The 25,792-nt window shown below is 39.0% G+C and overlaps 2 protein-coding genes across 6 annotated transcripts; one reads left to right on the top strand and one right to left on the bottom strand.

Moving 5' to 3' along the window:
* Nucleotides 1-249: 249 nt before the first annotated feature.
* Nucleotides 250-16,181, top strand: LOC131332356 (uncharacterized). Of its 4 annotated transcripts, XM_058366535.1 has the most exons (11): nucleotides 250-466; nucleotides 1,266-1,320; nucleotides 2,793-2,852; nucleotides 3,676-3,777; nucleotides 7,874-7,950; nucleotides 8,033-8,156; nucleotides 9,787-9,851; nucleotides 13,967-14,036; nucleotides 15,023-15,098; nucleotides 15,286-15,373; nucleotides 15,674-16,181. In XM_058366535.1, the coding sequence occupies exons 2-11, from the start codon at nucleotides 1,272-1,274 to the stop codon at nucleotides 15,791-15,793; spliced, it is 831 nt and encodes a 276-aa protein (XP_058222518.1). In that variant the 5' UTR covers nucleotides 250-466; nucleotides 1,266-1,271; the 3' UTR covers nucleotides 15,794-16,181. The 4 variants fall into 4 exon arrangements, with proteins under 4 accessions (XP_058222518.1, XP_058222521.1, XP_058222519.1 ...); XM_058366538.1 differs by lacking the exon at nucleotides 3,676-3,777; XM_058366536.1 differs by lacking the exon at nucleotides 15,286-15,373.
* Nucleotides 16,182-16,816: 635 nt separating this feature from the next.
* On the bottom strand, nucleotides 16,817-25,230 carry LOC131332357 (guanine nucleotide-binding protein subunit gamma 1-like). Of its 2 annotated transcripts, XM_058366541.1 has the most exons (5): nucleotides 25,085-25,230; nucleotides 24,461-24,524; nucleotides 21,635-21,943; nucleotides 21,062-21,106; nucleotides 16,817-17,170 (listed from the first exon to the last, which is right to left on the bottom strand). In XM_058366541.1, exons 3-5 carry the CDS (start codon nucleotides 21,910-21,912, stop codon nucleotides 17,089-17,091), a joined length of 405 nt encoding a protein of 134 aa, XP_058222524.1. In that variant the 5' UTR covers nucleotides 21,913-21,943; nucleotides 24,461-24,524; nucleotides 25,085-25,230; the 3' UTR covers nucleotides 16,817-17,088. The 2 variants fall into 2 exon arrangements, with proteins under 2 accessions (XP_058222524.1, XP_058222523.1); XM_058366540.1 differs by lacking the exons at nucleotides 24,461-24,524; nucleotides 25,085-25,230 and adding an exon at nucleotides 24,291-24,340.
* Nucleotides 25,231-25,792: the final 562 nt, after the last annotated feature.

Genomic DNA, 25,792 nt, shown 5'->3' with positions numbered 1-25,792 from the left:
TGTACATGTGAATGACTCATTGAATAGCCAAGTATAAGGCTCTTTGCGCTCCAATGACTTGGGAGGGGGATTTTACCATCTGAGCTTAGTCGGAAGGTTCGTTGAATGTTTCGTCAGTTATGCAATAAATAAAGCCAACCGATTGAAAAAGAAATAATAAGTTTTGTGCACAGTAAAAAACATGTCTTCCTACTCCATTTGGGAAGGTTATTATTGTTTCACAAAAATAAAATACTGGAGTAGTAAATATTTTCTGAGTCCTCGTTTTATGTACCTGGACCTCGACATTAATGTTAAATTATTATTAATGCTTAAAGGGATTTGAACTGGAAAAAAATACAATTACGGGCAGTAACTACTACTACAGTACTAACAAGGATCAAATTCTAGGGTTTTTGTAGTAGTATTAATTTCTACACTCCAGAATCAGAGATTCAGAACCCGCCCAAAATCTTAAATCGAGCAGGTACGTCCTTCTCTCTCTCTCTCTCTCTCTCTCCGATCCACACGCGCCAGGAGGGATGCCGGAGTTCCATACATATACGGAGTATATATTTTATTATGGGGCCCTTCTGTTTTAGCATTTTGTTATTTGGTGGCCCGAAGCAGTGGCTTCCTAGGCTTCTGCCCGGGGCCGGCGCTACTGGGATCGTAGCGTATTTGGCTGCGTATAATGCATTGGGAGTCACGATCTCTCCTGCTCCCGTTTGCTTCTATTAGCTTGTTGTATGGGGTTTAAAGTACCAACACTGGTGTGACGGTTATGGCCTATCGGGGTTTAGCTAGGGTTGCAAACGAGCCGAGCCGAGCCGAGCTTTGTAGTGTTCGAGCTCGGCTCGTTTATTAAACGTGCCTAAAACTTGGGCTCAAGCTCGGCTCGTATGTAAATGAGCCCGGCCGGATTCATTCACTGGACAAGCCTCTACAAAAACGAGCCCAACCTGACTCATTTACTAAACGAGCCTCTATAAACAAGCCGAGTGTCTATAAAAACGAGACAAGTTTTACCGAGCCGAGCTTTAGAGCGTTGAGCTCGGTTTGTTTACTACACAAGCCTAGAATCCGAACTCGAGCTCGGCTCAATTACCCAATGAGTCATGCATAGCCTCAAGGAGCTCGGTTCGTTTGCAACCCTAGGTTTAGCAATTGCTCTGTTGCAACGGAAGTAGAAACCTTCACGTTTGGCATGTATTATCTGAGTCATGTGAATTTTTTCACTGAATACTGGAGCTAAAATGCTTATTGATTCTTGTTATTTGCTGAAGGATTCCATGTCTTGGTGGGAAGGTGTCGATGAAACTCGTCTTCTTGTTGCACCAGGTAAGTGTGAAGTCTGAACCTTTTTGATAGTATTGTTTATTCTTTGACCTTGGATTTTGTACACCTCATGACGTTGGAAATTCTCTGTATTTTTCAGTATCAGAGAGCAGAAATGTTCTAAAAAATTGATGAGGCAGGAAACGAAATATTATTGGAAATCAGAGTCATCAGACTATACCAAACTCTTATCTATATATGTTGCACGGACTACTTGTATGACGTATCCGCATAATGAGACATGAAAAATTGAAGAGCGTCTTCCTTTCCTTAAGTTGCATTTGCTGGGGAAACTTTTGAACTACAAATATATGAGTTTATTATGACTGGGAAATGCTGTAAATAATGCTATGCAAGTATCTGCATTGCATCTTCAAAATTGTCTCCCCTAACACAGTGGTCATGCTTGGAATTTCGTCTTCCCCATCCTTGTCTTACTAGTTACGGGTTATCTTTTTCTTTGGAAGTTAGATTATGTTAAGCAACCATAAGGAATCAAAGTGAATGGCCTTGAAATCCCACAAACACCACAACAGAGCAAAGAACTAACCAAAAAGGCCCCAAGGCAAACAAAATGTTGCCAAAGCAGAGAAAACACTGCGTCAGCTTTTGAGGAAGCTTTTAGTTAGAACTTGGATCCCACATGTCACAAATCAGCTTGTCATGACTCATGCATGGATGGCTCAACATTCTTTGAAGAGCATAGGCTACTCCCTCCATAATCCTCTTGGACCTTAGTCAATCTAGCAATATCCATGTCGTTCCTGTGCAAAATTTGCAGTTCCTCTCTCCATAAGTGGTGCATGGAAGCTGCAAAAGCAAGTTTACAGCCTGTTATTTATCTTCTTTTTGAGGGTTTTTGTTGTGCTCATATCTTATTTCCAGCGTCCCACATATTCTACATTTGACAAAACATGCTTTCTCTTTTTCTGTTATGGAGAGAATTGTCAATGAGCACTGTATCTTTTCAACGAGAAGAGTTTCTACTGTCGGGAATCACTTAAGTATGAAGTCCTCGATTGAAGTGTTCACAACATGGACACTTTAGTGAGTTACATGACTCTAGTTTGGTAGGAATTTACTTGTAGGTGACTGGAAGCATTGAAGATGTTTCCTGTATTTGTTGCAACGTGAATATGTACTCTTTTAATGTGGTTCTGGCTGTGCCGTTGTAAATTCAAACTCTAGAGGCAAGTAGCAGGTCAAACACCTGGGTAACATGTGCACCTGATAGAATAGCTAAAAGAAGTTTCATGTAATTTATGCAACAAACAAATGAATGCTTCATATTTCCTTCATTCCTTGTTTTGCTTACCCTTTGTTTGAGTTGTTCTTTATGATACATGGTAATATATTTTCTACGTTGAACACAATTTTCTTTGTTTTTCGGTTTGTTTGCTCAATCTAATTTAATTGTCTGAATTTTTTGGTTTTCCAGTTAGATTATATCTAAGCTACTGACCTCAATGTTGCAGAACCTAGTGCGACTGGAAAATGTGGGGGACAATTGCTGTCGCTTCGGCATCCAAAATCTGGTAATGTCCAACAACTAGGTTCCCATTTTTATGATCTCATAATTCCTCCGATTATCAGTTAGTTAAATTTTAATGTTGTGCATACCTTCTATATTTTTTATATTGCAATTATGATTTACATTTCCATTCATTGCCCTGAGTCAATTCATCAACCAATTTCCAAATAACATCTTTTACTTTTTATTTGGAAGAATGTGAGCATTTGTTGTTCATACCTATCAGTTTACAACAAATTCCATTATGCTTTGTTGTCAATAATAATGTCAAACATCGTCTTTTGTCTGTTAAAATTTGGTACAATGTGATTAGATTGGGTTATTGCTGTTGATTTGTTTCGTAATGAATTGGACCTGTTTAATAATGTAATTAGGGGCTCAAACCATTAGGTGGCTGCAATAATGCATTAGCACCTATCGCTTAATCTTAAAGTTGACTGAAAATGGGTTTCAAATTTTAAGGTGGAGAGAGAGAGAGAGAGAGAGAGAGAGAGAGAGAGAGATTTGACTTGTCACCTAATACTTTCATGGTGGAAGATAGTTTTACTTTCACACGGATGTTTATCAAATAGAGAGAGAGAGAGAGAGAGAGAGAGAGAGAGAGAGAGAGAGAGAGAGAGAGAGAGAGAGAGAGAGAGAGAGAGAGAGAGAGAGAGAGAGAGAGAGAGAGAGAGAGAGAGAGAGAGATTTGACTTGTCATTTACTTTCACACGGATGTTTATCAAATATAATTGCTTAATACTTCAAATTTTCAGCAGTAAAAAGCAGTTGTTTAATTTTTTGTTCTGCAAGCTTTGATAATTCTTCATATATGATATATGTGACAGGTAACAGTACATGCTTCCTCTTGATCAATGGTGGTCTTCAAGAAATTCACTGGTTTAAGCAATCCTACGGATCTTGGTTTGTGGGAGATTACGTTTGCGAAGGTCTCACATTTACGTGGTCTCATGAGTTATAAGTATTGCTCCCTTGCATTGACATAAACAATGTATGTTGGTGTCTCCTGGAATAAGAGAGTTCCCATGCATAATGCATGAACGTGGTATATGCATATAGTCCAAATAATTAGGCTCTTCACTTCTCCATGCAAACTAAAGAAAAAGAGAGCTAGGAAAACCTCAACTAATTGAAATGTGTGGGACTTACAGTCAAATCTAAAGGGATTTTTTATTGACTAAGGAAAGAAGGTATCTAATGTCCTTGCTAACTACTTTTTCTTACTATCTCTTCGAGCCACCAGAAAGTTTCTTTACTTTTTTGACAACACAATTTAGGTATTTTTCCTTGGTTGCCTTGAAAGATGGAATAAAGATTGACAATGGTGGTGCTCAATTTATATACCTTTTCACTATCATGTCTTGTCCAAACTGTTTGGCAGATCGAAGAACCTTCCCTTTTTCATGTTCCCTTTCATAGGGCATATAAACTGTTGGATAGCGTGGTTTTTTGCAGGATAAGTAAGAAAAGAAGCAAAATACACTATTTTTCTAGGATAATTAGCAAACATTGTTCATGTCTTTCCGCTTGATCAAGTTGTGCTCAGTTTCAGCAAATGCATGTTATTCCTATCCGTGGAGGCGGTGTGTGAGGTTTTCGACTAATTAAATGGGATGGAGCCTGTAACATGCAGGGATGATTTGATAAAGTGGGGAAGTGGCAGTGGTAGATTCTCAATTGGATCTTTGCACTAGCTTCTTTAGGGAGGTACAATGACTCATTCCCGTGAAGCCTATTTGGAAGTTGGGAGTTCCCACCAAAATATCTTTCATTGTTGAGAGGTCAGCTTTAGACTTAATTGATGGAAACTTGGGGTCTTTCCTTGTGCACTTGAGTGTGATGTTCTGAAGGCAGGGAAGTTTGTATGGTTCACCTCTTCATTGTGAGGTGCTTCAGGAGCTTAGATATTATGCTATGCTGAGAGAGGGTGAAGAAGTGTGGATATTGGCTCCTCTATATTTAATGCAGTGCATGCGGAGGTAGGCACTTGGCAGCAATGCTGAACGTGGATGAACCCTGTGATTTCTGGGTACGATGGAGAAATCTGGGAAACAACGCTAAATAGGCAACACAATGTCTTATGCTGCATTTGGAACACTTTTTGAAATTTGTTTTGAAAAAGTAGTAGGGGTAATAAGCGGGGAGAGATAGAGAGAGAAATGATTGGAAGTAGGGGGAATCTTTTGAAAAATACTTTTCAAAAAATGTTCCAAACAAGGCATTAATTAGTGACATGGTTGTGGTGAAGCTAACATCATTTGGAGTGGTTGAGGTGGGGTCCCCATGCTGAAATTGCCAAACATTATAACTGAACTTATTTGCCCCTTTAAAAGCTAGGTTTTATTTTAGAGTCACATCCAAACGAAATAGGTTTCGTTTTATTCCAAGTGTGCTCTTTACCTCTTTTGTCTGGTAACAATGTTGCTGTCGATTAGGGAAAAAAAACCAAGCTGAGGTCATGTTTTGGTTTCTGTGTCCTGGCCGGAGGTGGATATAGGATAGACATAGAGAGATTTAGTCGGCCGATGATAGTAATACGATGATCTAAGAGTGAAGGCTATGAATCAGCAAAGTGAATAAAGTAACAAAATAGTGGGGTTTGTTTAGCCCTTGTTTGGTTGTGGGTTTGGAAAAAATTTTCCGAACCCAAATCCACTCATTACCTATATTTCCAATCATTACTTTCATTTCTCTCTCCACTCATTACCCCTATATCCAATCATTAATCTCATTTCTCTCTCTATTTCTCTCCACTCATTAACCCTATCTCCAATTATTATCCTATTTTCTCTCCTCACTCATTACCTAAAAATCAAACCCAAAATTTTTTCAAATCCACAACGGAACAAGGCACTTAACAATTTGAATCTTGTCAACACAGGCTCACATGACTTTGAATCCTATACTAAATTGGTTGCCAAAAAGGGCCGTGCAGCTCAGTAATGACAGCCCTGTGGGTTGTCTTTAGCTTTTGCCCTTTATCCTTCTCCTTTGTTGGTTTGATAATGAAGGTTACTCTTGTTGATTGCATTTAGTCTTGACTTCTTGTACTCCAATTATAGGCATTGCATCCTTTGGTGTTTTTCTCAAACACTTGACCGATGGAAAATATGTTTGTAGCTTTTTTTGCCCAAATATGCATGTGTGAAACGAAGTTCCACATTGTCTAGTTACCTTACCACTTACGATTCATGTGCAATGCATAAGCGTGAGGGACCCCTCACTTGAAGGGCTAGTTCGATGGCTTCAGTTCTATTGAATACTGTATAACACGGTATCATAGCAAGGTATCAAGGATAGATAGGGTGTGACTTTGGGTAGGTGCTGCCAAGTGAGCATGGTGTGCGAGAGGACAGGTGTGGAACAATGTCCCACATGCCGCTTCCATCCCATGAAAACTAAAAACCTGGACAATCCCGTGGTGCAATTTCTCGAAGAAAGGAGCAAGAGCCATTGGCATAAATCATTCTTAAGAAACTGGTGACCCATCTAAATAATAAGCAATCATTGGAAAATCCTGTCTTAAGAAACTGGTGACCCATCTAAATAATAAGCAATCATTGGAAAATCCTGGTCCGGAGCTGGTAACACTACACCCGCCTCGATTTTTACAGCAGCCTCGTTCGTAGTAAGTAGAAAGACCTCAAGCTCCTCCTACTCCTCAGGAGGCTGAGTGAGAGGACTACAAGAAGTTATTCTCCAAGATGTCTGACGAGCTTGAGAATCTACGGCTTGAGAACGCAAAGTTACAGAGGCAAGTCGAAATACAAGAAATGGAAGCGGCAGATTAAGTGGAAGGCCAGAAGAGTAGGTATGGCCATGGATGATGGTCGAGTGCTACGGATAAACCAGAATGATCTGGTCTTCGACATACTCTTGCTCCGTCTGCAGATTTTGGAGGTGTAGGACAAGACGCACAGTGCAAGTCGAGTGAGGTAGATCATCATTCATAGGCGAACAGGCGAGTTTTGTCCCATGTCTAGTCTAGTGTCCGAATGTTATATACAAATGGTATGGACCAGTAGATGAGGGGACTGGGCTAGTCGAGTATGCGAGCGGGATAGTTGAGTGAATGGATGGCAGCACGGTGAAGGAGACTAGCGAGGGAGAGGAAAGGGCGTTAACCTATATAGTAGGGTTCCTTGGCTGGCAAGTAAAAAAGGTATGGGCAATATGTAAGTGTGACGGAACCTACACTTCAAAAACTAGCTTTTGTGCATGCTGTTCCCATTCCATTATAGTAACGCTTGTCTGTATTCATCTCTAGGTGCATACTGCATATGCACCTAACTGTTTCTATGTACATGAATGTAAGCATGCATCATTATTTTTTTTTTTGATCATTTTAAAACAAACGTAATTCATTCCATGTACATAGGTGTATGCCGATGTATAGTCTCGTCAAGATAAGAATAAAAAACAAAAAAAGTCATTGGTGTTTTGCCTTGATGAATACTTAACGATGTGCCAGTTTAGTCAATTTATCATAATTTCCTAGGTTTTCTACATCAGCTTTAATCAGAAAAACAAGGATTTACATTTAAGTACTTTGAAGATATGGTACCAAACAGTGCATGACTTTTCGCTGGATTTGTAAGTTATGAGCACCTCCGGTGGTTCAATATCTAAATGACTAGCTATTGCTATATTATAGTAATGAATAATGTCAAACTGTTAGGAATGTTGCTCCTACGGTACAAATGTTTTTTCTTCTATTTTTCTCGCAAACTGCCAAATAGATTTGCCATGCGGGTCCCATCATGAGTGAGTTAGAAATTAAAAGGCTTGCTAGATTTTAGCGATAACTTGACCTTATGCCATATTTGGCGGAAGGTATTGCTATAGGTAAATGTGTTTTGCCTCATCATTGGAGAAGAAAAATGGGAACTTCGTGTTACAATAGCTGTCCCTATATCACGTTAGTGGAGGAGCTTTGTATGTCACTTGTGTAAGCCTTTGACAGCTATTCTGAATCTCATCGACAATATGTTTTTTTACTTGGTTATTTATCTATGTTTGTGACAGATGGCCGCCTATATACTGCAACTCCAGTTGATCCCGTGTTCATCCTGTTGCCCATTTTTGAGGAAGCACGAATGAAGGTATACCCAGCTTTTTAGTAGCTTATATCCTACTTACGTGCGGGATTGTGCATTATTTGTGTAACCTTTGATATGAATGCAGAAGGGAGATGACCCAGGGAAGTTCAGGCAACTAGATGAGATGATTTTTGTCAACGGCTATCCAGGATATCAATATTTACTTTCCATTGCGGAGACATCTATGCAAGTAGTTTGTGATGTTAAAGGTACTTCACTGCCTGTAAGGTTCTGATGCTGATATGCTATATTGTGTTTCTGAAATTAAGTGTCTGGTGACATTTTCATCTGTGGATATATGAAGTTTTTGTTGATATTGTCCTTGGGGAAGCTTCAGTAAAACCAGGTACAACATTGGCCAAGCTGATTGTGTTTCCATAAGAGGGATCGACTTGGGATTGCCTATTTGCAATATGGGAATGCCATTTTGAGGTTCCTACTAAATCTTTGACTCCTGGGACTGGGAAGATTATCTGCTATAGGTTGAAAAATCAAAATTACAAGTCATCCGATCTCTCCGAAGCGAAAGATTGTCTTTAGAGCCATTTCTGACTTTTACCTTAGGCAGCTTATGTGGGTTTTTTCTCATGTTGAAGAATACTTAGACTGCTTATTACAGTTCTCATATGAACCTAAGAAGTGAAGTCATTTGCTTTTATGATGTCCTGTAATTATCTTTAATCACTGTATGGTTGTCCTAGAAAGTAGATGACGATAGAGTTGGAAGCTCATAATTCGTACTTTTTGACTTGGTAAAATTTCATGAATAACACTCCCTCCTTTTTTATAAGTGACAATTTTATTGAAATTTTTTTTATTGAAAAGGCATCAAGGGATGCCACCCATGTACAAAAGAAAGAGAGGAACTAAAAGAAAATGCCAAATTATAAAGGGACCTATACACCCCTTTGAACTCCAAAAATATCTAACACTAGTGTTTGCCCGTGCCTACGGCACTTGCTAGCAAGTGGCTCAAACACTAAATCGATTCATTAGTATGTAGTATGTGATATTCTTCTTAGTGGCACGAAAGAGAATTACCCGTGCTTACGGCACTCTCCAAACTAAATTTTTAAGCTAGCTACAAAGAACATTTCTAACACCAAAAACTGCCAACGATGATCCCAATAGAGCATTGCCTTTGCTTTTAGACACCAAAACTCCAAAAAAAAAAGAACAGAGACAAAAAATCCAAAAAAATCCCAATCCCTATAAACTCCAAAAATTTCCAAATACCTTTGCTTTTAGGGAGCTTTCTTTACCCACCGTCCACGCAGCTCATAGGCTTTCTTCCAAATGGATATGGTTTCTTTGTTAGACACCCTTTGCTGCCACCAAAACTTTAAAAAAAACAGAGACCAAAAATCCAAAAAAAATCCCAATAAACTCCAAAAATTTCCAAATACATTTGCTTTCACGAAGCTTTCTTGGCCTAGCTCCCACCGTCCACGAAACTTGACAGATTTGAGAGAGAGAGAGAGAGAGAGAGAGAGAGAGAGAGAGAGAGAGAGAGACCCAAACGCCAATAGAAGCAGGGTTTTTTTTTATATGCTTCCGACAAAATCTGATTTGGGTAAAAAGAACTGATGGCATTTTTGTAATATATTTGTAAGAGTGGGGGTGTTTTTTTAAGAGAGCACATATCAGCCATTGGATCAAATGAATCTCAGTCCTCCTTTCAACTTGTGTTTGTATGGTCCCCACACCTTTGTGTTTTATTGGGTAGATGTCAAAGAATCGATTCAATGCTGGGTTGCAGTTGCTCTCCCTCGACTCCCAACTAAACAAAGTGGAAATCAAATGACTCTTAATTTTCTTTTTTTGTCCTTGTATGTGCAGAAATTGGATCGATAAAGTTTTTTCGGCTTAATGATTCTAAAGTGTTAGCTTGGTTGAACTACAAGGTCTGTCTTATCGATTTAAGCTTTCAAACATTTGTCATATGATGCTTTGTGATATTTTGTAATCACTTTTTCTTTTCTTTTTTAATCTCCCCTCCTACATATATGGTGCTAGGTTTTTATTCTATTTTTTTTGTTCACTTTTTCTTGATCTTTCAAATGTCTTCCAAGGATGGGTATGGCCACCCTAGCACCAAAGCAATAGGATGTTAGAAGCAAGTAGGTTGAAAAAAAAAACCCTATAGGTAGGCTCATAGGCTGTAGCTTTTGTGGATTAGGACATCACTACAACTTCTTTGTTGGTGACCATCTCAGTATGGAGTGGCTCATCATTCATTTGTTGTTCAACAACTATAGGAACAATAATTTCTTTCAAAGTTATGGGCGAGAGAACTTGTACCCTAACTTTTGTGGATTAGGATAATCACCTCCTGTGGTTCGTTACTCCCTCTAATTTCACCATTCTCAATGAATTTGGCATTTCCAGTTTCTACAGTTCTTGTACTATTATTGGGCCAGTAAAACCTATACCATTTGAATTTTTCATGATAACCAATAAAATAAACATTCATTATCCCGGAACAGAAAGTTTTCATTTGGATTTATGTTCTGGATTACGAGTTATCCGTGCAATCGTATCGAAACATGAGCAGTTGCACCAGAATCAAGCCACCGAGTATTAGAAGGAACTTAATTGAGGTTTGATTTGAAACATGCAGAAGTAAGATGCATACCTTTCTTTTTGAACCATGCCTTGCGTTTATGACAGTTCTTCTGATAGTGTCCCGTCTTTTTACAGAAGTGACACCTATCACTGCCTTTTCCCTTCTTGGGAATCCCAGAATTGTTAGCAACTCATTAGCCTTAAATGGTGTTCTCTTTGTGCCCTTTTGAGCTTCTTTCCATTCTTTTGGACTTAATGACTTATGAAATGACGTGATATGATGTTTCATTTGCTTCAATCTTGCCATCTCATTCCTAATCCACTTGTACTTCATAGTAAGGGAGAGCAAAAAACCCACGGACCAGACGGAACACCCCCCCCCCCCCCCCCCCCCCCCCCCACTCCAAACCTATCCAAAGCCCATCGGTCGAGTTGGACAGGTGCATCGGTCGGCTGCGGGCGAAAAAAAGTGCTACCCGATTTAATTTCTGTCAGTTGGTTTTTTATGCATCTACCCATGGAAACCTGATCTGACCAACATGTTATGCTATGTGGCCATATTCCCTTGGGTTTTGACAGAGAACATGTTACTTTGATTCAGTCTTTCCCCTTTAACTTTACACTTGTCTCAATTCCATTTGTTTTGGGGATAACCCCTTTATCCTCTTGCAATGTGTATCCATTCAAATCTACTCCCAATATAGTGTATTTCTCATTTTCTCCTCCCTACACAGTAATAAAGCTCTTGTAAGTCTGTAAGCAAAAAGAAAAAAGCCCACTTTACTCCACCACCCCCCACCCCCCGCCCAAACCCAAATCCCTGCCACTGATTTTATGCGATTCACATTCTCACCCCACTGTAGCCCCTCCAATCTCCAAAGAGTGCTGCATGTCCGTCGACTCCTCTTTCCTCTCCTTCATCGATTCTTCTCTCCCCCATCTTTTACTGCTTCAGTTAATCTTTCCCTATCTGGGAAGGTTTGTTGTGATTTAATTTCCTATTTTTGGTTTGGTTGCACCCCAAAGGGTGAAAGACTTTAGCCGGAGGGGAAAAAAAGAGTTTACCCAACCATCTGGTCGAAATCAGGTTTCCTAATCTTCAACCCGACGTTACCGGGTCGGGTGGCGGGCCGAGATCAAACCCAATCCGCCCTGACTCGTGCTCACCCCTACATCATAGTGTCATAGTACTTAAAATTAAATGGCTCAAATTGAGGAGACAAATAAAAAATTCAGGACAAGTTAGAGGAGAGAACTGATCCACGTTCCTTCTCAAATTCTTTCTTTGAGCAATTAAATTAGTCATTTCAAGGACATGCTAATGCATCCCACGCGGCTGTCAGTCCAAGGGACTTGTCTGCAGTTTTGAACGTTCTTCCACATTTTTGGGGAATTCCCTCACATTTTCAGTTTGAGAAAGGTTTGGTTAGATGTTGTTCGCTATGGTCATTCACATACATGCAAGGCAATGTCTGTTTGAACTTGCCAATCAAAAAAATAAGTCTGTTCGAACTTTTCCATGCTCTTAACATAGTTTGTTTATGTACCGCTGGAAACAGTAATGGTAGGGGTCGCACTGCTTGGATAAGTAATAGCGTCGACCCTTACTGCTTAACTCTCAAATGTGAAATTCCACACGTTCTTTCCAATCCGGAAAATTCAATCCAGTCAAGAGCAGAACAGATGAAGCATGCGAATGTGGCGAAACGGGAACTGAAGCTGCAATACATAATTCATGCTCAGTACATTAGTGCTTTGAATTATAAAAAACATGCGAAACACAATAAATAATAGGACTACTGTGATCTACCTTTGGGAATAATCTAATGGCATACTATCAACCATTATAGTGATTCTCTATAGCCAATAGGAATAACTGATGAATATCCGTAATCAAGTAAGACTCACCTTTGGAATTAAGTCCAATCTTAACTGTGAATACCCACTAATTATCCTGTTCCGATTTAGTAACCACTTATATGGGCATGAATTATGTATTGGAGCTTCACTTCCTACTTCGCTACATTAGCATGCTTCATCTGTTTCGCTCTTGACGGAAATGGAAATTTTCAGATTGGAAAGAATGGATGGAATTTTACCGTGGAGTGTTGTTAGATCTTAATTTGGCACCTGTTGGTATGATTGACTCGAACAGTAAGGTCACTGCTATTACTAATCCTAGCTGTGCAACCCCTACTATTACTGGTTTCAACTGTACAGAAACAAACCTTGTGCATGAAGCATAAAAAAGGTTGAACATACTTTGTCATGTTTATCTGCATGACCATTGCGAACAACATCAAATTAGCCTTTCCTAAAACTGAAAATGCAAGGGAATTCCTGAAAAATGTGGAAGAACGTTTCAAAATTGCAGTCTAGTCCCTCGGAGGGAGACTTATGGCAAAGCTTACTACCATGAAGTACCATGGTATGCGTGAGATGCATGAACATGTCCTTGAAATGACTAATTTGGTTGCTCAACTATTGGAAATGAATGTGGATGAGTTCTTTCATCAAAATTGTCTTGAATTATTTATCCTTGTCTACTGAATTCGAGCCATTTTTTAGTAACTAGAACACTATGAAAGTCAAGTGGAATATGAATAAGTTGGCTAGTATGCTTGTTCAGGAGCATACTAGAGAGAAAGAGTGGAAAGAAACATCATTCACTTCATTTCATAAGTCATGAAGCCTGAAAGGATGGAAAGAAGCTCAAAAAAGGCACACATAGAGGACCATTTAAGGCTAATGAGTCTACTAGCAGTTCTGGGACTCGCAAGAAGGGAAAATACAGCGATAGGTGTCACTTTCATAAAAAGACGGGACACTATCAGAAGGACTGTCATAAATGTAGGGCATGGTTTGAAAATAAAAGTACGAATTTTATTTCTGTATGTTTCAAATCAAACCTAACTGAAGTTCCTTCTAATACTAGGTGGCTTGATTATGGTGCAACCTTAAAGCTTTATGTCGAGCCTATTATACTCTGGTGGAAGATGGCTAAAACCATTTATTTAGTCCTAGGCAGAGAGGGGACTTATCCTCGTATATACTTGTAGTTCACTTACCCCTCATGGTGAGAGTGAAGAAAGATGATCCAACCCAGATCTCATCCATTTGCATCTACCTACTGTAAGAGTGAAAATAGAGAAAGACGATGGAACCCCTCTCAGTTATCAAGTGGGCAATTGGAGAAAATAATGCTTGCAAATCCTTGTAGTATCTCTGTAGTTTTTACTTGCTATTGACCAGATGACTTCCTTTCGTTTTGTAGCTTCTAGTAATGTGGCCATAAACATCTCTAGTGTAATGTTATGTGTGCTTGCTCGTTCTTTTTCTTCTTTCTGTTTATCTCGCACTTCGAATATCTAGTTATTTTCTTATGAACAAAATCATGGAACATCTCATTTTCTAGTAAAAGGCCTCTCTCATGTTTTGGAACCTGTCTTTGCAGGTAGACCAACTAAAGCGGACTCTACTCACATTGGATAAAAACTATGCTGCACAGGATGAAAAGGACACATGTATGGTTTTAGATGAAAATATATTTCTTGAACCTTTTCTTTTCCACATGTTAGCTATCAGTTTTTGTTTGTGAATTCATGAGACTACGAAAATTTGGAACAGATTTGGTTAGGGGGTTATATGACTCTTTTGGTTAGGCTAGGAAGATGGAATTGAGGACAGCGGTGTGCACACAGCGTGTATCTTTGACTCTTTGTACTTTACTTGTAATACTATGTACTTTTAAACATGCTGCATAAGGTTTGGTGCATTGGCCTCATACTGGAAAATGTTGAGAAGGTTGACTAAAGCGCAAGAAATCATACTCTGGTTGAGAGATTCCATCTAATTAAGAAGGCAGGAGCTCTGAAACCTCAAACGAAAGCTATTATTAGACCCCATGTGCTTGACTCTGATCCCTTTTGACTAGCTTGAGTTTAAACTTGTGAAGTAAGGAACGTGTATAATTGTGGCCATTATATGGGAGTTCTGCCAAAGTATGAACACATTAGTCTACCAACCAGGCCTAACATCATTGCGACTGTATCCCCTTTTATGAAAGTGTGAATGTGTGATGATCTGTACCAACAGGCCAACATATTTCAATTTGCTATAATTCCCTCTCTCAATATATGAAACTTAGTAAAGCATATGATTCCTCATCCTCACACACATGCGTGGACCTACATATAGAAGCGTTATACAGTGAGAGAGGGTGAGGCTGGTGGGACAGAGAAATAGGGAAAAATATGTGAAGGCTAAATTTCTGACTTTGGTCTGGAACTGCCAAAGTATAAATATTTTATGAACGAAGGGTACTGAACTGAAGTGGAAGGAATTTTCAGCAAATGGTGGCAATATTGCACATATCATAAATCACTTTTCTGCTGAGCTTGCAATGGCTTGTGAAGAGAACTCTTTTGCTGTCTTGCGCAATTTTTGCAACGATCGTCATCAGATGAGGAGTCTCTTGACTATGAGTAACAAACATCTTTCGATGGTGCAGTAACTGATGCAGTTTCAGTATTGGGCGAGTATTTGAAGGAAGAGCCATGGTTGGAGCTCCTATGCAGCAATCTAAAGTAATTTGTTGTCATTAACTGTTTTATTTACAATTAATTTCCATATTGGATTATGTTCCATTTATAAACAGAAGGCTGCTTGTTAGTTTAAAAAAAGAAGTTATAAACAGAAGATTAATATTATTTTTACAGGCTTGGAATATAATGCATTGCAGATCCAATGACATCTTTAAATTGTCATGTCCAGGTTAGATTTACAAGCAGCTAAGACAGCAGATATTGAAGTGCTCCCAATTGCAATGGAAAACGGTCCTGCGTCTTTTGAGCCTGGACAGGTGTAAATAATAAGTATTAACTGCTCCGCTATGTAAACAAAAGCTCATCTCCGACTTGCAATGTCAAAACCCTAAGTTACCTGTTCTTGTGAAGTGTCTTATTTGTTTTCCATCTTTTCCTATTCCTTTGCTTTGTGCCCTTGGAAGTGCTATGCAGTTTCAGATGAGGTTTTAATTCGGGGTTTTGTAGAATGATGTTTTGCTTATTGATTGAGTTTTTTTGGGGGAGGGGGTTGCTCTAAAGTTGTTAATTTTCATGTTTGAGATTTATAATTTCCTCTGCTTTTCGCTCTTCGCCAGGAAAAGAATGGGAGCGACAAGAAAACTACCAGGAATGCTAGGCAAATTAAAAAGGCAAAAGTGGAGACAGATTCAAGAAATATCAGAGACATGTTTACAAGGGCCTCAAGAAGGAAATGATTACTGTTTTCACTTGATCAACTAGAGGCATTCGATGTTTCAATGGAGCCTTGTTCTATCTTGGCACACTGAATCGGTGAATCCCTTTGTCCAAGGGTGCTGCCCGTCACAGCACAAGTTGTCAAACCAACATTGGGTAATGGCCGTTATGAACTTGTTCTGGGCTGCTTTTCCATACGACACTAGGAAACCCAACTTTAAAGCGTCAATTTTTGATGAAAGAATTAGAATTCCTTCCGACCAATTGAAATGTTGTCATTCAAGCGCGTGCTAAAATGTGCCATCAGTTGGAATGCGCTAGGTAGTGGTTAGTTCTATGTTGTGCTATTAATTGGATGCTTTTTATGGTATTGCTGTTTAATCTATGGAACACCAAATTTGCTAGCAACTTTGTTCGTATGGACTGCTCGGTTGACTTGGGAAAGAACTGTCAGTGGTGCATTTTGAATCCTTACAATAGCATTGGTACTGGCTGTTGTACTGCTCTTTGGCTCTGATTTCCAAATTGCTGTATCTATCATTTTAGAGAGAATGTAGATAAGAACTAGCCATCCTCTTTGACAAATATCAAATACATTGTGTCGGTTTCTACTTTTCAGCTATCTGATTCATTTTGTGACTGCAAACCTTTTGTTTTTTAGGACAAACAGATGTAGTTATATATGAATAAAAACCAGGGCCACGAGCCTTACAAACCAAAAATCTAAAACAAGGAAAAGTATGAATCAGAGCAACTACAGACCTTATTCGTATTCAATTTGAGACATGTCAAATATTTAGAATAACTGTGTCAAGTTAAAATGAAAATTGCCGATGCAATTCCTTTGGCAGCAGTACTCAATTTGAGACACGTCAAATATTTAGAATAACTGGACCACAAATGCACTTCGGCTCGCTTTTCTCTATAAAATTTCGGCCCATTGGCACACAAGAAGCAAAGTAGTTTCCAGAATTCTTATTCACGGGTAAACTGTAGTACAAACAATCCCATTGAATTTAACTCATGTTTATCTAGATAAGAAATTCATCTAAAATCGGTTGGTTACTATACCAAGCATATATTAGAAATTCTCAGTACAATTTTTGCATTGGCTTGCACTTGCCAATGACATACCAAGCTGTTCGAGCTCTGCTTTTGGTTGACACAATCGAAGGTCTTTTGATACTAGTTAGTAGTGGTTCCACAAATAATCAAAATCAAATTGGAATAGACATTACGCTAGTAATTGTTTTCAATATAATACCCTGAAAAAATTGTTAAATCCAACAGAAGCATTTCTTGAAGTTCGGAAGCTTCATATCCACCGTTTGCGACCACGTGAGCCATGGGCACCTTGGAACCACCGGTCCCAACCAACCACTGCTGGACCTTTTGTCCTGTGTAAACAAACGCAAGCTAGTAATACAAAACAAAACAGAAATGTTTGTAACTTATAGAAATAACATGTACTTAATTCTTAGAAAACTGGACCGCATTGTTGCGAATAATTATTGAATGCCCTAGGGACATTGGTCCTCTCGCACACTTTTGTCCACCTCAGCCCCTCTTGTGAATGAGAAAGACAATGCCTCGGGGCCCCTAATAATACATCATGTATTGTTCAGCAATAAATCTTCTTGCAAATTAAGGAAGTTTACTCAACAATGTAGTCTAAACCATGGGCTCACCATGCACTTCTTTGATGATTTGAAAGTTCTATTCTGTAAATTACAAGTGGAATTCTTACCTATTCAAAAATTCTCAAAATATTTACCTTAAAATTTGTATATAGCTTATAGATTGTCTTGTTTTTGTCTTAAAAAAAATGGTTTCATTCCTGCTAGATTAATCATCGATAACATTTCAATTTTCCAGGATTCAACTCACTTCATTCGATCAAAAACTTTCTCCAATACTTTTTATGCCTCTTTCAATTGGATATTAGCAAGACCTTTGACAGAATTCATCGGGTTTTATTGGAGAAGGTGCTTCAGCGTTATGGTTTCCTCCCAACTAGATTAGGCAGGGTGATCCTCTTTATCCTTAGTCATTTGATTCTCTTTCACAGGCATGGTTCTCTTAAAGGCATTAAAACGTCTAGAGAAGCTCTCCCAATCATATGCATCTTTTGATTACCTAATGATAGCTTTCTTTTGATCAAGTTGATTCCTTAACCTTAAAAAGTCAAGTCTCTTCATCAGCACCAAAAATCCGCCTTCTTTCGTCACTTTTTTTTGAACTGCATTCTTCTTTGGTCACTTCTCTTACTTCCTCATTCCTGTCCCCAATGAGATTGGTATATATTTGCGGGTGAATCAAGGCATTGTGAGCAACAAAAAAGAGATCTTTGACACCAGTCAGTTGGGAGTTCCAAAAAAGGTGGCAAGGTTGGATGGCTTGTTTTTTGAATAAAGCTGGTATGTTCACTCTTATCAATTAAATTCTCTCCTCTTCGCTCATTTTCTATATCTCCATTTACGAATTCCTAAGACACGTGGGTAATAAACTATGTAGCACAGACACGGACATGGACACAGGACACGAGAATTCTAAAAAAATGGGGACACGGACACAGGACACGAGAATTATAAAAAAAATGGGGATACGGACACAACGGGAATATGCCACGTGGGTGTGTGTGTGTATATATACACATTTATTTATTTTTTCCAAGTTTAAATTGCAAAATGTAAACAAAATGAAATGGATAGGACCAAATGCCAATACCATTCAAACAAAAGGAAGACATGTCCTATATGAGTGATATATTTAAATTGACACATACAAGCTATACCACAAAATATAAGATATACAAGCTATAGAAACTACCAGTACATATACATTACTACCATAAGACTATCAATATTATACATAACATATAAACTGATACTTTTTTTTGTATAGGCATATAAAGTTATATAAACTGTCGCTGTGGTAATTGATACATCAATTATACATGTAACATGTTTATACATACCTACCTACCTACCACGAGAGAGAGAGAGAGAGAGAGGTCAATTGTTGACAGTATGATGTTAGGGTTTCTCCTGTTAAGGATTAATTACATTTAAACCACTCTTTTTGAGTAATAACATAATTACCCCAAAAAAATAAAAAAATACATTTACACCCTCACTGTGTCCCCTAATGTGTCCCAGAAGTGTCCTCTCATGTCCCCCAAGTGTCCCCCACAAAAAATTAACTTAATTATTGGACACGCCACGTGGCGTGTCGGACACGTTTCTAGCAGTGCCCCTGGCGTGTTCCTGTGTCCGACACGGCGATACAACGACCTTTAGAGTTGTTGGTGCATCATAGGTAAACTTTCCTCCATGTTCTCCACTTTCGTTTGGCCATGGAACCGTAATAAAAAATCCATCCATTCGGTAATCTTGGGATCGCTTATGTCCTTTTTAAAACTTGGGGCCTGGGCATGAGATATCTGAGTTTCTAAAACAAGCTCTTCTGGTTAACCAGGGCTGGAGAATTATTTTTCATAGTGATTCTCTTTTTCTTCTCTCAGTTTTTCAGGGTAGATTCCAACTCTACTTTCCCGCAAGTTACCCCTGCTGCAGTGCTGCTAATTGTTCATGGAATTCGAGAAACATCCTATTTGGTGGGGCCCGTGGGTAAGCTTTAAAATTGGGTCTTAGATGGCAAGTGAACAACGGTTATAACAATCTCCTCTGGTCAGACACCTGGTTTCCATCGTCCATCTTAGCCGATCTAGCAGTGATGATATAAATCTTCAATCTTCTGGATTTGGCACTTAAATGCTCTAGTGAATTGTCTTTTCCTCTGAAATCTTAATCTTTGGAATGAAAATCTGGTGAGAGAAGTACTTCCCTTCTAGAAGCCATCCTTACTTATATCACTATTTGGCTTTCCAGATAGACTCATTTGGAGTGATACTGGAATGAGCATTTCACTTTAGTTTCTGCATACCAGCTCTTAATCAGGGAATTGCGAACTCTTTTATGTTCCCTTGCTCTCTCATGCATAGTCCCTCGCTTTCACCCTCCATTAGCCATGATCGGTCTTCTTCCATGTGGACCTTTGGAAACTTAAATTACCTCATAACTGCTTGTTCTCTCTCTGACAAGTGTGCAGCAACTTCTTCTCCTGAGGACTTAGGAGATCGTTTGTCTTCTAGGAGATGTAGAGGGGATCCTTCACTTTTCCAATAGATGGAAGGCTCTAAAGATCTTACGGCTATGGCTTCTCCTTGGTAGTTTGATTTTCGTTTCTTGGCTGACTCCAATCACCGTTGTAATTTTTCTTTAGTTCAGGATGGAGTTGTGAAGAGAGCTATTTCTACGGAAACTTTTGCTGCAGCTTTCTCACAAACTCATCCCAAACCTCACTTCTCTTTTCCTTCTGATACCGGATAAGTCTTGAAGTAGAGATCAAACCCAAGCATTGAAGCCGCTGCTGTCATTTTGATTCAATTTCGGCATGGTGTAGAGTTTAGACAAGCTCTTTCAAGTAATTTTCAGCATAGTATCTGTATGTTTTGTTATTTGTTCTAATTCGAATTTCGTTGCTTTAGTTTACGTGGTTAGTATTTCTTCCGGGTATGTTAATATGTTACTTATTCTACTGTGCTTTGTTGTCAATGAAGTTTTTATGTTTCTGAAGATAGATATGTACAACTGTTGTACTTAATCATGAATTTTGAAACCAAGTGAGATAAAATCATGGGGTAATGAGTATGATATCATGTTTTCATTGTGTTCACACCAAATTTACATAGGAACCTTACTAAATGAACAAATCATATTATCAACATGGGACTCATGGTGAGCAACATATCGATTTGCACGGTCCAATCCACCAAGATATGATATCAGGTTTTCATTGTGTTCACAACGAATTTACACAGGAACCTTACTAAATGAACAAATCATGTGATCAACATAGGACTCATGGTGAGCAACATATCCATTTGCACGGTCCAATCCACCGAGATAAGCTTAGCCCAACATAATCTACATGATTATTCCACGAGAAATACACAATCTCTCTAGCAATAAGTTTGTCGCAACAACCAATTAATAGTACAACAGTTGGTGTTGATAGAGAATTTCTTTATATAGATCCAATGCGCGATGATGTGGATTGTGGCTTTTGTTGTTCTTTCATTTCTAATTAAAACAAAAACCTAAATAATTAAAACAAAAACCTTAGTTATTCACAATTTCAAAAATTAACACCACCACCATAAGTTTTCTACGAAAATATAAACCTAAAACAAATTATTTTCTTGAGTGAGTAGTAAGTATTCTTACACAGGAAGCAGAGCATCGGGGACGGACTCAACTGCTGACACAAGTCTGGAGTGATGAGAGAGAGGGGTTAATTATAAATGAGCACTACAACTGATGATGAAAATTGAAAAAAAAAAAAGGCCAAGCAAGACAGGGCTGATAAACGAACTGAAAGAGTTGATTGTTCAAGCTTGGTTTGAAAACTTAACGAGCTTTAAAATATGTTCGAGTTTGGCTTGCTTATGAGACGAACCAATTTTAAACGAGCTTTAATCGAGCCAATCACCAACTGAACTCATGTAGTTTGAATTTTTTAAACAGCACAGGACATAAGTCGAATGAGCCAAGCGGTAATATGATCGATATTGGTTTAAGCTTAACGAGCTTCAAAAAGATGTACAAGCTTTTATTTGTCATGTTACAAACCGATCTCAAACAAGCTTTTAGTGAATGAAAACGAGCTCGAACTCGAGTGGTTTGTTTATCGGCCCTACAAGCAGACAAAGTAATTAAGTACTGTATAACTTAGTGATCTTGGTTTGTTTTGCCCTAATAAGATGATAAATTACCACACACACAAAAAAAAAACCTTACTCTTTGCAAACAATAGATGATTCCCCCAATGTTTCAAGCTCCTCCAGCTCTTCCTGAATGATTTGGATTTGCTGATGAAGTTGGGCAACTGCAGCTACCATTCGATGTTTCCCCATGAAACTGGGACTTGCTGTTTCTTTTGGAATAGCAGCAGCCCTAACGGTAATTGCTGCTGCTGCTGCATCTTGCACTGTGGTACTCTCTCCTCCTCCCGATTGTAATGATGGTGAAAGTTGTGGTCGTTGGTCCTCATCACCTCCTTCCGTAACTGGTTCCATCGGATCGGAGACCCAATAAAAGCAAGCAGATCTAGAGAGAGAGAGAAAGACAGGGAAAGGCAACAATTAAAAGTTGATGTCAAGCAGCAGCACACTCACACACACACACAGAGACCAAGAATCAGGAAGAAAATGGTTGGACTGCACCGTGCAATTGCCACTTTCTGTGCGCGAAGGGAAAATTATTCAATACTCGTGGTGTATACTTCCTCATCTCACATAACATGTGAGGTCCACGCAGAATCCATATGTAGGCTCCACATATTATGTGAGGGGAGGGAGTATACACCGGAAGTACTCAATAATTACCTGTGCACAAGCTGGGTTCACTTTAATGTCGGCGACTGCACCGCGTAGTTGCCATTTTCAAGGCACAGGTTGAGTTTATTGTAATGATTGGAACTGTTTATTTTGTAGTGCTTGTCAAGAATTGTTTCCGCTTTAACAATCATGGAAATCGGATGCCGATCAACACCTGTTTAGAATGAATACGTGTTTTATAAAATGGGTTCGGCCACACCAAATCAAATACATCATACATTTTCTTACAACAGGTAAATTCATGCGAAACTAGCATTAATGTGCATCCGATTTTTATAATTTTTGGCATGGTTAACAGTTTTGATTTTTAAAATGAATCCAACATGTGCCCAGAAAGTGGCTGACTGCATGATGCACTCCCCAACGAGAAGCCATCTTCAGCAAGAGAATGAGCAGAGGGGAGTGATTTTTGCATATCCTTCCATCCAAATAAAAAATGCTAGAAAAGGATCCCACATGTACGTGAGATGTTGTATTTGGTATTTTGTTTGAATTATTGTGTATGTAACACTTTTGCACAAATACCTTGACTACAATTCTATAAGAGCATCTCCAATTAAACATCCTCTATTTTTTCCATTTTAGATGATCAAATTAATATTTGCATAATTAAAAAGTGAATATAGACAATGTTCTAAATGGCGCTTGGCGCTAGTAGGGCGGAGACCCACCTCCAAGCGCCAAGCCGCCTAGGCGCCGCCAAGCAATTCGGCGTTTTTTTTTTTTTTTAACAAACCATTATCCAATCAAACTATATTCTATGTATCCATAATACAAGATCAAAGTTCTACATAACCATAATGCAAAGTTTAATGTACAAACCCAAATGAAATTAAGTAGTAGCAACTAGCAAATAAGTTGAATAAGACAATAAGTAGAAATAAACGAGATCGGAGATCCCTAATACCAAGTTAAAAGTTCATCTCCTTTCTTTAACTCTTCTCCTCCATACCCTTCCAAAACTTGATCTACATTAGTTTAATACTATACATTTTAGGCCGCCAAAGGCCTCCAAAGACGTTGATGATGCCGCCAAGCCCCGCCAAGGCCCGCCAAGACCGCCTAGGCGGCCGCCAAACCTCCCTGGGCGCCAAATCGCCGAGACCGCCAAGACCGCCAAGGCCGCCTAGGCGGCCGCCAAACACCGCCAAACCTCCCTGGGCTCCAAATCAAACGCCAAGGGGTATTGGCGTGGTGGCAGGGTACCTCCAAGCGCCTAGGCGGCGCCTAGGCGGCCTCGGCGGCCGCCATTTAGAACAGAGAATATAGAGGATTTTACTATCCATATAAATTCCAATCACAATCCTCTATATCTCACTTTCCGCTTGACCAAAAAAAAAAATCCTCTATATCTCTATATTCAAACTCTATTTGAAATACTTTCTCACTCTTCCTCCCATCATTTTTTCAACTCACTCAAAATTTAATATTGTTTGCATTGTATATTCAAAAAACAATTTTAGAGGATCCTCCAAAACTTTTTTCCATCTACATAATATGGGAGAGCTGTTTTTGAATCCGTATATTTTGGACCCTAGGATCGGTACATATATTTTTTCTACAGCTGAGATCTACGGGTAGATAAGCTAATGATATATTTGGAAAGAATAAATATTTGGGAGAAGCATAAAAGGAAACCTAAATGAGGGTACAAATCTTCCACTGACTTTTATCTAAAGGTATACAACAACATACCTTTAATACAGCAACATACCTCATATAGATTCTAAATCCATATCTATACTATAGTAAACTTTGGTTTCCCTGACTTTCCCATATGCTGTGTGTCACGCCCCGTCCCGGATAGCACCTGAGTGGTCCATCGTGGTACGATGCGTGACGAGCAACCTGACATCCACAATTATAGTCCAACAAATACCCTAAACTGAGATCTAAACCACATCATTTTCCCTTTAATATTTCAAGGATCTACACCAACTACAACATAGCACAGCGGAGGTCTGAACAAGTTAAAACTGAATATGAACAACTGCGATATACACCAAACTGTACAAACACTAGCTACCGGTCAGGAGACAAAACTCCTTCAGACCTACCGGTCATCCACCGTTATCATTGCTAGTGACTTTGGCCACACTGCCCGACCATTTACTGTTAAACATCACACATGGCCACAATTGCCACAATTCAATATGAACGGCATATAAACCACAGTTCAACGACACAACGGTTCCAAATAAAGAACATCTATGTAACCAACACTCACAGTGGTTTCCAAAAAGGAATGTACAACTATGGTTTCGGCACCTCCAATGTGCCCGTATCTGCACCTGAAATTTGTTTTCATGTTAGCGTTTCATCCATCAATCAAAACAATCCTCTCAATGCTTTTCTTTAAAAAAATACACACTTATGGTCCTACATGCAGCAAATAAAACCAGTTTTCTTTTGCGCTTGGAACTCAGTTTCAGCATCTCAGGGTCCAATTCCAGCAATTAGGGCCAATTTCCAGCACTTAGAGCTTAGTTTCAGCAAATCAAAGTCAATTTCCAGCATATAACCATCAAAATACTGCACTTAAATACAGTTCCAGCACATAGAGATCACAGTCTACACATATATCCTGCACCTAAGCTACACTTTTCAGTGCTTAGTTCTCAGGTTCAACATGTAACAGCACTTGAACACTCAATTATAATGACTAAGTTACCAAAATCAACTATTACTATTAAATTCTATTGCTTCTAATCACAACTTTCAGTTCCAATAGGAAAAAGCAACAAAGAAAAGCCCTAATTAGGGTGCTAAAACCCAACTGATTCCAAAACCCCAAAATAAATCAATTCATGAACTTGTAAATTGATTACCGTAAAAAGAGATATGGAGTTACCAAGATTAATGTTCCAATCCCCCTCTCCCTTCCTGCCGCTGCTCTCTCTCTCTCTCTCTCTCTCTCTCTCTCCTCCTCTATCTCTATCGTTTTCTCTCTCTCTCTCTCTTTCTCTCTCTCTCAAACAGTACAGTGATGATATGAACATCAGGAAACTAACGTGGAACGTACAAGAGTTACCTAGGAATTATCCAGTGTGGACATCTCCGCTAAATCCTATTTTGTTTTATATGAACGTATGAAGCACAAACGGCACACATGCACATTTGAGAAATTCACACTTTGGCCCTTTAAGTTATTAAAGTGTAACATTATAGCACCTCAAATATGAAGGGTGTTACACTGTGATTGTTTTTTTACTCGGCACCCAGGGCTGAGATTGACTTTGGGGTATGATCTACTCCCTGAACAATGACCTCTCACATTCCAAAATCCATTTCTCCACCCGTTTTCTTTCGGGCCCTGCTATGAGCAGGGACAATCCGCAGAGACAAACGCGTTTAGTCTCATTTGGATCCCGAAAAAATCTAGAAAAATATCCATAAATTTTTGAATATTATTTTATGGGGCCCTGTAAAAAATCAGCTCCAGCGGATATCAGTTCGCCCCTACGAATACAAAAGTAATACTTACCGATATCCGCTGGAGCTGATTTTTTACAGGGCCCCATAAAATAATATTCAAAAATTTATGAATATTTTTCTAGAT

This window comes from Rhododendron vialii, chromosome 7a (assembly GCF_030253575.1).
Source record: "Rhododendron vialii isolate Sample 1 chromosome 7a, ASM3025357v1".
Classification (NCBI taxonomy): Eukaryota; Viridiplantae; Streptophyta; class Magnoliopsida; order Ericales; family Ericaceae; genus Rhododendron; species Rhododendron vialii.
Note: the sequence above shows the minus strand (reverse complement) of the source record. Positions and strands in the feature narration are given on the sequence as shown.

What these genes read in the sequence shown, in the direction of transcription:
- LOC131332356 (XM_058366535.1), top strand. Translation starts at nt 1,272, where the DNA reads ATGTCTTGGTGGGAAGGTGTCGATGAAACTCGTCTTCTTGTTGCACCA. An exon ending in AGTAGTTTGTGATGTTAAAG is followed by an intron (nt 8,157 to 9,786) that starts GTACTTCACTGC and finishes TTGTATGTGCAG; the next exon opens with AAATTGGATCGATAAAGTTT. An exon ending in CTCCTATGCAGCAATCTAAA is followed by an intron (nt 15,099 to 15,285) that starts GTAATTTGTTGT and finishes TGTCATGTCCAG; the next exon opens with GTTAGATTTACAAGCAGCTA.
- LOC131332357 (XM_058366540.1), bottom strand. Translation starts at nt 24,310, where the DNA reads ATGATAACGGTGGATGACCG. An exon ending in ATGATAACGGTGGATGACCG is followed by an intron (nt 21,944 to 24,290) that starts GTAGGTCTGAAG and finishes CTCTCTCTCTAG; the next exon opens with ATCTGCTTGCTTTTATTGGG. An exon ending in CCCGATGCTCTGCTTCCTGT is followed by an intron (nt 17,171 to 21,061) that starts GTAAGAATACTT and finishes TTGTTTACACAG; the next exon opens with GACAAAAGGTCCAGCAGTGG.